Source organism: Necator americanus, chromosome III (genome assembly GCF_031761385.1).
Source record: "Necator americanus strain Aroian chromosome III, whole genome shotgun sequence".
Lineage (NCBI taxonomy): Eukaryota > Metazoa > Nematoda > Chromadorea > Rhabditida > Ancylostomatidae > Necator > Necator americanus.
The window spans coordinates 5,264,172-5,276,487 of NC_087373.1; the positions used below are offsets into that span (position 1 = coordinate 5,264,172).

The 12,316-nt window shown below is 35.5% G+C and overlaps 1 protein-coding gene across 2 annotated transcripts; it reads right to left on the reverse strand.

Moving 5' to 3' along the window:
- Positions 1–10,341: 10,341 nt before the first annotated feature.
- RB195_008665 (uncharacterized protein) lies at positions 10,342–12,027 on the reverse strand (the record flags this gene model as incomplete). Of its 2 annotated transcripts, none has more annotated exons than XM_064195277.1 (2): positions 10,342–10,573; positions 11,987–12,027. In XM_064195277.1, 2 exons carry the CDS (start codon positions 12,025–12,027, stop codon positions 10,342–10,344), a joined length of 273 nt encoding a protein of 90 aa, XP_064046422.1. The 2 variants fall into 2 exon arrangements, with proteins under 2 accessions (XP_064046422.1, XP_064046423.1); XM_064195278.1 differs by lacking the exon at positions 11,987–12,027 and adding an exon at positions 11,136–11,179.
- Positions 12,028–12,316: the final 289 nt, after the last annotated feature.

The window sequence follows — 12,316 nt, forward strand, 5'->3', positions numbered from 1 at the left end:
GTACATATCATGCTGGAAATATCCACATCGGGGCGGATGATCCGGAGGTGCGTTTCACAGATATGAAACCTGGTTCATAGCCATCTCTTTTCCTGATAAGTCCATTGGATTGGAGAAAATTGAGGTTTCGTGGATTTTCGCTTTCTAAATCTATGCATGCTTGTCTAGAAAGGCGTGAAATGCTTCATCTTTTCTTATTTTTGGCACCTATCCTTGGTTTGTGATTTTATTTTGCATAGACTTCATTATTCAAAATAAAATATAATAAAATTATGCGAATAAAATCATAAAATGAAGAAAATCATAGAAGGATAGAGGGCAGGATTAGAAAAAAATATGGATCATCTCAGCCAATAACTACCTTTCTTTCCATCCATAAAACGCTTTTCCACAGATTTTTCGGGAAAATTTTCGTTCATCGAAAATTTGTATTTGTAGGATTTGTAGGATTGAAAGGTGGATTAATGTATGTCTTTCAAGCTGAGATTCGGCATTCATAGCCGTAGAAATAATGTCGTTTATTCAATATCTTGTCGGATGTGTGCCCTAGTTATGTGGCGCTATTAGCGTTCTTCTAACTCGATAATGATGTCCATGTCACCGACCGCTGAAAAAAAAAGTGCGAATACCGTTGATTATGTGCAGTTTTTGTGGAGGTCGATGTTTTTCTTAGACGTCCCGCTGCGATTTAATCCACGCGGCCTTGCATTTGTGAAGGTTTTTTTTTTCGTAGGAAGAGAATGTGCACATCAGAAGTACAGTATCCCAGTTGCGTGTGGGAAGATGTTGGTCAACAGGACTGAGCTAGAAAATCACAGAAAAACATTTAATTTTAATTTTTTTTTTGAAATTTTGAATAAAATAAGTGTGTATCTTATATGAAAGTGACAGAGAAAATGAAATTATTTGAACTCGTTTACGTATTCGTCAGTGCCTAGTCCTATAAAATCGACTTCTTCCTCTTTTAAAACTTTATTTTTTCTTTTTTAAAAAGAGAGAAGCTTTGGTTTATGATATATGTAGCCTCATTAAAATTTTCTGTGCATTGACAATTTTTTCTTGGGTAATGTACAAATCTTCTTTTGTTATGTGAAGGAGTTAGTGGATATTTGGAGTCCGTATCCAGAGCCAGAAGTCAGAATCCTAACGTATTCCTAGCTGCCTGTCGACGCTTCCAGTCTTAATCCATAATAGTAATCCACGTAGATTTACTATTTTTCACTCATATATACTTGGAAAATTATATATCAATTTCGGAGCTTCCGAATTTTTCCATTCAGCGCATATTTTATTTATTTAATCTCAATTTCTTATTTCTTTAATTTTCCGTAATTCTATTTCCTACGCTTATTTTGCTTCCGGTCATGCCGCTCGTAAAAAAAAAAATGCTATGAATAATTTCTCCGAGCATGCCTTCATACGTCAACCTAAAATTTTTTGAATTGACGCCTACCAATTCTGCCTGTCGAAGACAAATTGAAGCAGATTTCTTGATGATTTTATATCGTTATTTACCCATAATAAAATATTTGAAGCTTTTTTTTGTTGCTTTCATAACGGCTAAAGAAGGAGTCGATGAAGTGAAGTTCAAGCATTCTCTTCTAGAACTCATAGGTTTTAAGGATTGTTTTCTAATTTCAGAAATAGTTTCTAAAAATTCCAATTTTTTCTAATTAAATTAATTAATTAAAGAAAAGATTAAGAGTTCTACAATGCAGTCTGGTGAGAACAAAGCAAAGTCATTATAAATGACTGTAAATTCATGCTATCGATTAGTGTGGAGCATTTTAGAATGTGGAATAATTTTTCGTTTTTGAATGAATAATTAATTTTGTCTCTGTCATCTCTCTGGCTGTGGTGTTTCGAGCTAAATTTGGTTTGGTTGACAGCTTCTACTGTTATAAAACTGTGCACTTTCGCTTGTTGTTTATTGTTATTTTTTTTGTTTGTTTATTACTGTAGCAGGAGAATTAGGTATCAAACAGAGGTATTAAGAGCAAATTTATTTGATTACAAGAGAGCTCTTAAGCCCTTAATTGAAGGTAAGAAGAAAAAAAAACTATTTTTACTAGAAAAAACTAGGAACAGATTTGAGTGATGATGTAAAGATTCTTTTTAATGAGTTTCTATTTTGAGAAATGCAGACATTTCTCTGTGAAAAGCTCTGCTATTTTGTTACCGTAATATACTATCCATCCTACTATGTATTGTACTATACTTGTATGGTAGACCTTCGTACGTTTCTGGAAATATTTAAAAATCTCCATCGTATCTACATCTTTTTTCATCGTTAAATAATTCTTTGTCGTGTGCTCAAACAAAAGGCGGCCCGCTTGATGTAGCATGTGCTTGAAAAGCACAAGTGAATGAAGAGGTTCTCAGCTGGTTCATCTTGCTCCAGTTCTCTCGCCCTTTCCCTGCTTTTTAAGTGCAACTCTCGGATGGTTCCTCTCTCTCTCGCGCTGCCATGACTCATTTGTAGGAACCACTCATGTTCCCGAACCGAAGAAAATCCTTGTTCTGTTCTTTTTCGGGAGTAGCGGGAACTTAACTATTGCTTTACACTTATTTAAAACCCTTACTTTTTCCTTACGATCTTGCCTCGTAAATTGTATAATTGCCGGCAAGAATTTTTACGAGTTACCACAGCTGCTTAGAACGTATTTATCTCATCTATATATATATATATTTATTTATTTGTCAACTTTTTTATTTTTTTGTCCTCTCCTAAATTTTGTTCTGGGATATTGTTTTATTTATTTACTTATTTATTGTAGCGTAGGTGTAGTGTAGCAGTTAGAGTAGTTAGCGATTATTATGTAATCTTTGATTGTTTTATTCGTCCTTGTGTTTATTATATTGTTATTTAGGTATATTTCTTTTTCATAATATATTCACTTAGGGGTAGGGCAGTGTAGCGCAGTCGGTTAGAGGTTCCGCTTCCTGCACGATCGATCGGAGGTTCGAATCCGCCCTAGTGCTCACCAAGCCTTTCATCCCTCCGGGGTCGATAAATTGGTACCAGACTTGTCTGGGAGGATAAAAACACTGACTTGACCCATTGGCTAGCCACCGCAAGTCATTGTATAGGCCAGTTACACGTTCGTGAACCTCAAACGATTCTGAATTGAAGTGAACGTGGTGGCACGGGTCCCAAGCGGATTGATTAACGCCACACATTATCCTTTATCCTTTATTTACTTATTGTACAGACTACACTGCAAATATAAAGCTAGGATTGCTGATTGAAATGCGGAAAAAGCACAATTTTCAGCGTTTCCTTTTTGTTTTACTTTGAATTTTGAATGCTATTTATCATTTATACTATAGTCAACCACGCAAAAAAAAAAACAAGAATAGGAATAGGATTTTTACAAAAAGAGGGAAGGATAAGCTATAGCCATCAATTGAGGTCAAGTGTAGCGAAACATCCACCCTCTTGTGGTCTAAGTTAGCATAAGAGTATTCTATACTCTAGACCTAAAGTATTTTAGTTAGAAAAATGTGGCGATAGTAATCGATTAGTTAAATGTATGAATTGTTGAATGTAAATAGCAAATATAATTAATCACTTTTTGCTATTTCTAATGGATTACTTAGACATAGTAAAATTCATGCATTAATCCTTTAATTAATTGCATCCATGCATTAAACTCAATAACTCGAATATAAGTAATCTTAATTGCAACATATATTCTCCTCGCATGCATAGATAAGATTTCACCTAATTTATATTTTATTTTTTAAAATTTTTGTATAAATAGTTAAATGTATGTAATATACAAAAATTACAGTTATTGGGTTGATTAATCCGCTTAAAAATCTTTAAGAAAAAGTACAAGCTGTGAAACAAAGCTAGAATTTCCAATTTTAGGAGGATTCGACTATTCTTTGTCGGTTTAACCGCAGGAAACTCCGGACTAAGATCGTAAAATGTAGTGAATTTTGTGAAGTTTTGTACTTTTTTTTTACTTCAAAGACTCAGCAAACAGGCATTAAGTGTAACGTAAGATTTTCTTAGTGGTATCTTTTTTTTTACAAGAAAAAAAGAAAAATTTTCACTTGTAACAATATGTTCAGTTGTGTAGGAAATTTACTAGAAATCTAATAGAGAAAAATCCATAAATCCTGCAGTAATAATTTTCATCTGACGAGGATGGAAAAATACGGAATTTTTTTTAACGTATATTTCGTCACAATTGAGTCAGGTGATGCGAGCTTGTAGGAAATTTATTTACTGTTGACGTTTTGAGTTTTTTTTTTCTCTAAATAAAACGGGGACATCACGTTCCAGGAAAAAGTCTAATTGAAGATCTGTTTGTTTCCGTGTGACGAAGCTAGTATAGCCTAGATTCTGTGTTAGATAAAGGTTTTTAATGATATTTGTGCGCTTAAGATCAGATTCAGGATTGAAGCACTTGAAGTTGCATAGCGCTTGCTGTTGTTGTTGTTTTTCTTCTTCTCTGCGCCTCCATGATTCATCTTATCCGAAGAAAAGCTAGTTATACGGACGGTCATACATAAGAAAAGAAAATCTTCAAGTGTTCGACGTGGTGCTTCGTTAATTCACATTCGGAATCCAACCACAACATCACTGCATAGGGGGGATTCTAGGTCAATTGTTACAGAATTGACCCGACCTCAAAATGTGGCCCCGTATTTTTGTCGTGAAATCGTGTGCTGCAGTGCGGCGTGAAATTTTTCGCCGACGGCGGCGACGGCGGTCCGAATATCGCCGGGGCCGGTGGAAAACTGCTTTACGTCGGGCGCACGTTGCCGTGAATGCGCTAATTTGCTACGATTTTGTGACGACGGACGGGGACGACGTCGTGCTGTGTGAGTGTGAAGCGAACGGGGGCCATCGCCGTGTCTTTTCTTATTCTACGTGATGGATGTGATGGAGGTGGTGCAGGAGGAGGTGCAGGAGGAGGAGGGGGTGTCCTCGTTTCCTCCTTATGTTTGCCTACGTTAATCCTACACAACGTCTTTTGTTGGTCGTCATCATTTACGTCGTATTCCGTCCCGTCCGTGGACGCACCTATGTTTTCTTTTCGTCTGTTTTTTTTTCAGTGCGGTCCTTATCGTTAAAAATCCTCTCAAAAAGTGACAAACTCTCGAAAATTTGGACGATTTCTCTTTGTGTTTTATATTTTTCCTTTCCGTATTTTTTAGTGTGGTACTTATCGTTAAAAATCGTCTCAAAAAGTGGCAAACTCTCGAAAATTCGAGTGATTTGTCTTTGAGTTTTATGCTTTTTCTTCTCGTATTTTTTTACCATGCTCCTTTTCGCTGAAAATGTTCAAAAAGATCGGAATAAAAGAATTTATTTCTCTAGAAATTAATGTTATTAGTTTTTATTTGTGTTTTCTATTGATATCTGTTCGTTTTTTAAAATTATTTGTTTGACTCTTTAAATTTAGTAATCCCCTTTGCAATTTTATGTTCAATCAAGCTACGACGATTCCCGTATTCGTGCCGTGAATCGTTCCTGTCGTTTTTTTTTTCGGATGTCGTTCCTTTTCCTCGCATAACCCATTCTCGGCTCTTTTCACCCATCCAATTCAACGATTCGCAGATGTTCACCACGCAACATTTGCCGCCGCCGCCGTGACAGCCAGCTGCATATCATTTCGTCGTTTCAACGCGAGGAAAACGTCTCCGAACTTTCAGCAGAAGATTTTTCTGGAAGCAAATTCTGTTCTCCTCTCTTGGTTCGAATAGTGAAAATTTTGTTTTTCTCCTTTTTTCGCGTATTTATTTACTTAAAGAGATATCTTGGATGAGATGAGATGAGATCCTGATCTTACGTAGATGAAGACACTGACGTAACCTTAGGGGATGTTTCTATGGAAAATTCTCCCTCTCTATCTTCCTGCTGTACGTCACAAAACTCCTTCGAATAATCCAGTCGAAGAAAAATCGCGTTGAGCTCCCGCCTTTGTGCTGTCAATCCCTATTAAGGAAGTCAGAAAAGTGGGATTGGAGGCCCGGTCTCTGTTTTTTTTCTACACGTTGATTGTCATAAACCAATCCAGGAAGACCAGTTCCCTTAGAGCTGAAGGTTAATCGTTTAGTCGCATCAAGTCAAAATCATAGATTCCACGAAAGATAGATCCATAGCTGAAAAAAAATCAGTCACTTCCAAGGATCAAGTTTTTCGGAAATTTCCGCCTATTTTGTTGGATAAATTTCGTGAGAGGAAGGATATTTGAACGGGTCTATTATAGATAATGTCATAGAAAAATTGAAATGGGCAGAGATTAGGTTGATGCGTAAGTATTGGCGTTTTTATTTTAGATTTTTTCAAACTTTCACACAAAAAAGAGTTCAGCGTTATGTAACACGTTATCTGAAGAATTTCTTTCTCTGCAGGATAGTGTTTTTGGTTCTCTAAAATGATGTTGATTCAATTTCTAGTGGTTTTTCTTCGTTCTTTTTTTCTTTTCTCCAGTAATTTTCATCAATATAATATTTGAAATTTTTTCTTGGATCTTTAACCTTTAATCATTCCATCCAAAGCATGATGGTAAACAGAAGCAATGTCTAAAAAAATGGATATCTTCACGATACGATTTGACACCGTACCCGCCACATCGAGTACGATTGTAAATACATATAACCCACAAAAGCGGATTCGGATAAATGTATCATCCGAATCCAAGAGAATTCGTACCAATTCGTTCACTGCGGCCGGCAGGAGAGCTTTTTTTTCATTGTTAGTAAGGTTAGTTGGTGTATTTACTCACAATGTAATCCTGGGTGTCCCTGATATTTATTTTGCTTTCAATGCAGAGCTAGACATAGAAAGTGGGGTCCTTCCTTGATTTCAAAAATTTTATTCTATTAATTCAGTACTTAATATTTAAATATTCCCATGATGTCATGAGTTTGTGCAATTTCCTACCTAAAGTTTGAAATAATTTACGAAACTTCCAACTTTCTGCTTAAATTTTGCTGGATATTACTTTAAAGGTCTTACTTCATCAATATTTTTATTATTTTTAACTTTAACACAATGGAGCAGGGATTTTGTTCAGGACTAAAATTCCAGAATAGAGACCTCTGCGTAAAGAAATGTTGGTGATACTCCTGAGAATTTTATTTCTTCACGTTCCTTGCCTATCTGCCTATATTTATTTTCTCTATTTTTAGTGTTTCAAAAAGAATTGAACTGTGTAAATATTGCATATATAATAAATAGTAGCATATAAAAAAAATAAAAAAAATAAAACAGTTGACAAAAAAGTAATTAATAAATGGTTAATAAATAATGTTAGTAATAAAAATATTTGTAAAAAAATATAAACACGTAGTAAATTCTTGCATAAAACAATAAAATGGAGTGAAAAGACCTTACCAAAAAAATAACGAATAGGATAATAAAGAATTATGTGTTATGATTTTTATTTTATACATTTTGATTTTAAATAACGAAAAATTACAAAATGTGAATCTAAACAATATTCCCATTGGAAAAGTCGTCTACTTTAGAAACACAATATGTATTGAATTTTGCCCCGTAGGTCCTATTTGCAACGATTTATCCCCCTTTTTTGTGTAGCCGCTTTTGTTTCGTTGGGAATTCCATACATAAATTCCGTGTTCCTTTCTCCTGGCCTCGAAATTTGCATAAATTTTCGACCTTGCATGGGTGGGGGTTGTTGGATGTCTTTGTCGTCGCAGTTGCGCATTTCTAGGTCGTCACTCAGCCATTGCTAGCGCTTTCCAGCGATCATCGTAACTTTCGAACATCTGCTCGTAATTTTACTATGCTCCGATTCGAACTTGGAAAAAACGTGGTGCTACGGGGACATATGGAAGAATTTTAGGAGTAGTTTCCGCAAAAATATTAACTTTAGCAAAACCTTGGATCAAGAATGGGATCGCTACACGAAAAAAGGAAGAAAACAGTTTTTTCTGGAAGAATACATTAGAACAGTTTGGATCAAAAATAGGGTCCCCAGACAAACAAAAGAAAGAAAACAGGCAGAATCCAAAAAATTAAAACAAATAAACAAATAGATGAAAATTATTGGAGCAAAGTAAAGCGTTGAGCTTTTCTGGAATTATCGCAGCTACAAATTTTCCCAGCGTCTATTTTCCCGCCTCATTGTTTCACTCATCGATACGTTTCATTTTTTCCCCATTATTTTGTTCCCTTGCTAGCTTTTTCACCTCTATTTTCACGAAATGTTTTTTTTTCTCGAAACGCTTCTTTCTTTTCTGTTTACACAGAGAAGGAAACAAAGTGAAGCCGGGCCTAGTCTCTTTTTTTGGTATTTCAGAGATTTACGCTTTTGAATCAAATTTTCCAAAAAGAAAAAAGAAATCGTTTGGCTACTACATTTTCACTATTTTCCCCAGTACTTTTCTGGATACCATGTAGTTTATTTTGGTTGGCTCCCTTCATCAAATGATTATGTTTAAGAATAATAAGATATTTGATTTGAAATCGAACCGTGCCTGGTGATTAGCGTTCGCTCTAGCGTGAAAGTGAGAGTATGTAATGAGTCGCCGTGCTGCCCGCTCCGCTATCATGTTTTTCTGTTGATTCGGTTTTCTTTTATGTTCTCTGATGGCTCATGGCCTATATTAAAGAGAATTTCTACTTCTACTTTCTAATTTTTAAGGATTTCTACTAGTATACTTTTCTTTTTTTTGAGAAATGTAGGAGTTGAGCTCATCCACTTATTCGTCATCTTACTCCTTATTGTGACTTAACATTTTAACAGACTTAACATTCGTAACGATTTTCTGGTGACGTTAAGGATGAGATATTGATCGATTCCATTTTTTTTCGAAGAGAAGTAAGTGGACACATGGTGTAGCCGTTGTAAACCTATAAAATACAGTGCTCGATGATTAAGATATATGGAAGATGTATATAGTCAATATTATGAAAATGATAAAATACTAATAAATATTAATTAAACTAGATGGGTGGGTGTATCGCAGTCGATTAGAGGTCCGCTGTAGCCACACTGTCGAGTGTTCGTAACCGCCCTAGTGCAAACCAAGCCTTTTATCCATCGCTTTGGCCCATCCTACGTGAATTGATACCCCGGTAATGTTATCCTGACTTTTAGTTAAACTAATTACTAATTAATATTATGGGAAAATATTATTTTACCAGTTTAATTATCTCCTGGTGGTTCCGTAGTATATTCAGCTTGTTTTTTTTTTTTAAATTCAAACCATTTTGGGTTTATTTCCGCTCTGTTTTCTCTTACCTTCTTTTTTGTTGTTAAAAATATTCCCGATATCAGAACAGATTATAAAAAAATCCCTCTGCTGTCTCATCGTCGATAGGTCCGTCGATAGCTGGCAGTTATTTGACCTCTGAGATCATTTCATCCTCATTTCTGCAGTGGTTGCCAGAATGTAAGGATATGATATCCAGAATTCTGTCTTTTATAATCCATAAAAGCCAAAATTAACTTTTAGCTCTTGGTCAGTATGTACTTAACGCATTTCATTCAGCAATTAACAGAAATTATTTCTCTTTTCACGGATAAATAAATGTTCCCAGTTTTTCTCGGCTACGCTGACTTGTCCTTAATCCACGATAATTACATGATCCGTTAAATTTGATTGTATTCTTGCGAGAATGGTTCTTTTTTCTTTCTTCTGGAAACACATCATCGTTACGTTGATAGAAATAGTGTAGAAGAAGTGGAGGGCGAAGACAATGCGCTGTTAATGCATGTTCCTGACCAAATCGGTCTATGATCATTCAATCGTTATTGATCGTTAATCGGAGGAATATTTCTTGATTCGGGCAGAGGATAAGGGTTGTCCTCCTTGTTGCGCTGCATTACTTTTCCGGATCCTTTGAAATCCCTTGAAAAATGTATCTCACCTTGATTTTATTGCCTAACGAAAGTTTTTTTTTTGTGATCAATAGAAACACATTTAAATTCTTCATGATTCGCCAAGCATCGGAATGCCATCAAGCTATGATTCCTGACCACGGCTACCCTTTTTCTTCTTCTTTTCTCTTTTTCTGCTACTTTCCTTCTTTTCCTTTTTTTATGTATCCTTCTTTTTCATCTTCTTATAATCCGCCTCTCTCTTTTTTTCTTTTTCATTTCCTTCTTCTCTTTGTTCTCTTTCTTCTCCACCTTCTTCTTCTTCTCTTCGTTCTCTTTTTTCTCCTTCTTCTTTTCTTCCTGTTTCTTTCCCTTCTTTTTCATTTCTTCCTGGTTCTTCTTCTCTTTCTTCCTTTCCTTCTTCTTCTCCTCCTTGCCCTCCTACTCCTCTTTCCTTTCTTTTTTAAACTCTTTTTAATATTCCTTCTTCTTCTTCTCTTCACTCTCTTTCTCCTTCTTCATCCTCATTCTCTCAGAGTCCTCGTTCTTTTTTCTTCTTCTCTTCGTGCTTCTTCTTCTTCTCCTCCTTTTCCTCTTCCGGCTCTTTCTTCTTCTCTTCCTTCTCTTTCTTACTGTTTTTCTCCTTTTCCTCCTTTTCTTCTTCTCCTCTTTCCTTTTTCTTCTCCTCCTTTTCCTCTTTTTTCTCCTCCTCTTCTTTCCTTTTTCTTCTCCTCCTTTTCCTATTCCTTCTTCTTCTTTTCCTCCTTCATCTCCTCGTATTCCTCGAAACCCTCCAGGTTTTTAAAGCGTTTTGCACGGATGGGTGTGAAATCTATTTTGCATGGTATTATGAACATCAGTGACTCTCTACGGGTGCTTTCGCTCCATTAGCCGCTACGATAATTTTCTGGATGAATTTCTCGTCCCGAAAGCAAGTTCTCGTTAACGACACCACATTCCTGACAAGGTTTTTTTGTTCTCGGGCGTGGAGGAGAGGAGGGAGTTTTCACACTTTTCACATTTACATTTATTGTTTACGATTTCCTCCTATCAACGCCTGTAATAGCTATTTTTATTGGTTACCGTACCGTGTCGAGAAAGCGTGTTTGCAGCAAGGATTTTTTTGCGGGTGCTGTTTAACTTGGATTGTTTTTCTCCTGGAATTTATCTTTCCTAACAAATGTATTGTTTAAAGTAGAGATTATAATTTTTTAAATGAAGGAACAATTGTTTCTCTTAGGTTTATTTCTTAGTGAGTGAGGGAATATATTCAATTTTTTTCATGTTTCTTTTCTCTTCAAACTAATTTTCTGGAAAAGAACTTACATCCTAGACCTCTTGTGAAGACTCTCTTCAGCTTCTCTTATCATGTGATCTCTACTATTCAAAATAATCAAAAAATTAGGATAACTTCTTTTTTTCAATTTATTGCATTATTATTACTATTAGTATTATTAAACTTTCAATTACAATATTTTGTCCTAGCATTCCTTTTTAATGCTAAAAAGTGACTGAAAAGCAACGACTTAATGTTGCACTGTTGAAAAGAGCTCTCCGCTTTACTCCGTGAAATCGTCTGGAACTTTTTCCAGGGGATTTCACGGATTTTTACTTTGTCTTTCTACGCAGAACACGTTCATAAACCGCTGTATTTTTCAATTTTTACTCTATGAATTATTTATCACGATATTGTCATTTTTGTTATAACCGACTTTCTTTTATAGTCGATTTCGATGCATATAAAACCATCAACTAACCGGTCATTAAGTAGCGGTAAACTACATCGTGATAAGCGTATTCATTCATTTAATTTCCGTTGGGATTTTATCGATTGGTTGGGGATCTACAAAATGTTTGCCATATGTTCTGATCCTCCTTTTTTTTATAGAAATTCTTTAATTCGTATGACGTGCTCTCCTTCTTTCGAAGTCCAAATAAATTTGAAAGTATATACGCTTATTTTATGGGACTAAACTGCTAATACCTCGAATAATTGCAAAAAAATCGCATATTTTATTATTAATATGTTTAGTTATTTATTTTTATTTATATACTTATATTATATCCATATAATATATTTATTCTAAAATTATATAATTTATATTTTGTGTTATACTAATGTTCTATGGCGAGTGATGCATCGGTGGGTTACCCATGTTCCTCAGGACGTGACTCACCGGTGCATCACGGCGCTGCGAGCGGCGTGTCTGGTAACCATGAATTTCACAGGGTTTTTGTAGCTTTAGTTTCCATCCCCAAAATAACTCCTGCAAAGAACATCGAATAATTGCAGTGGAAAAAAAATCACATTTTATATTATACCATTATTCTGCAGAGGGTGATGCGCCGGTGCATCACTCATGTTCCTCAAGACGTGACTCACCGGTGTATCACGACGTTGCAAACGACGTGTCAGTTAACGATGGATTTCGGGGGATTTTTCGCGTTTATAGTTTCCAGCTCCCAAAATAGCTCCTTCTGTTCTTATTTGCAGTGTGGTCACTGAT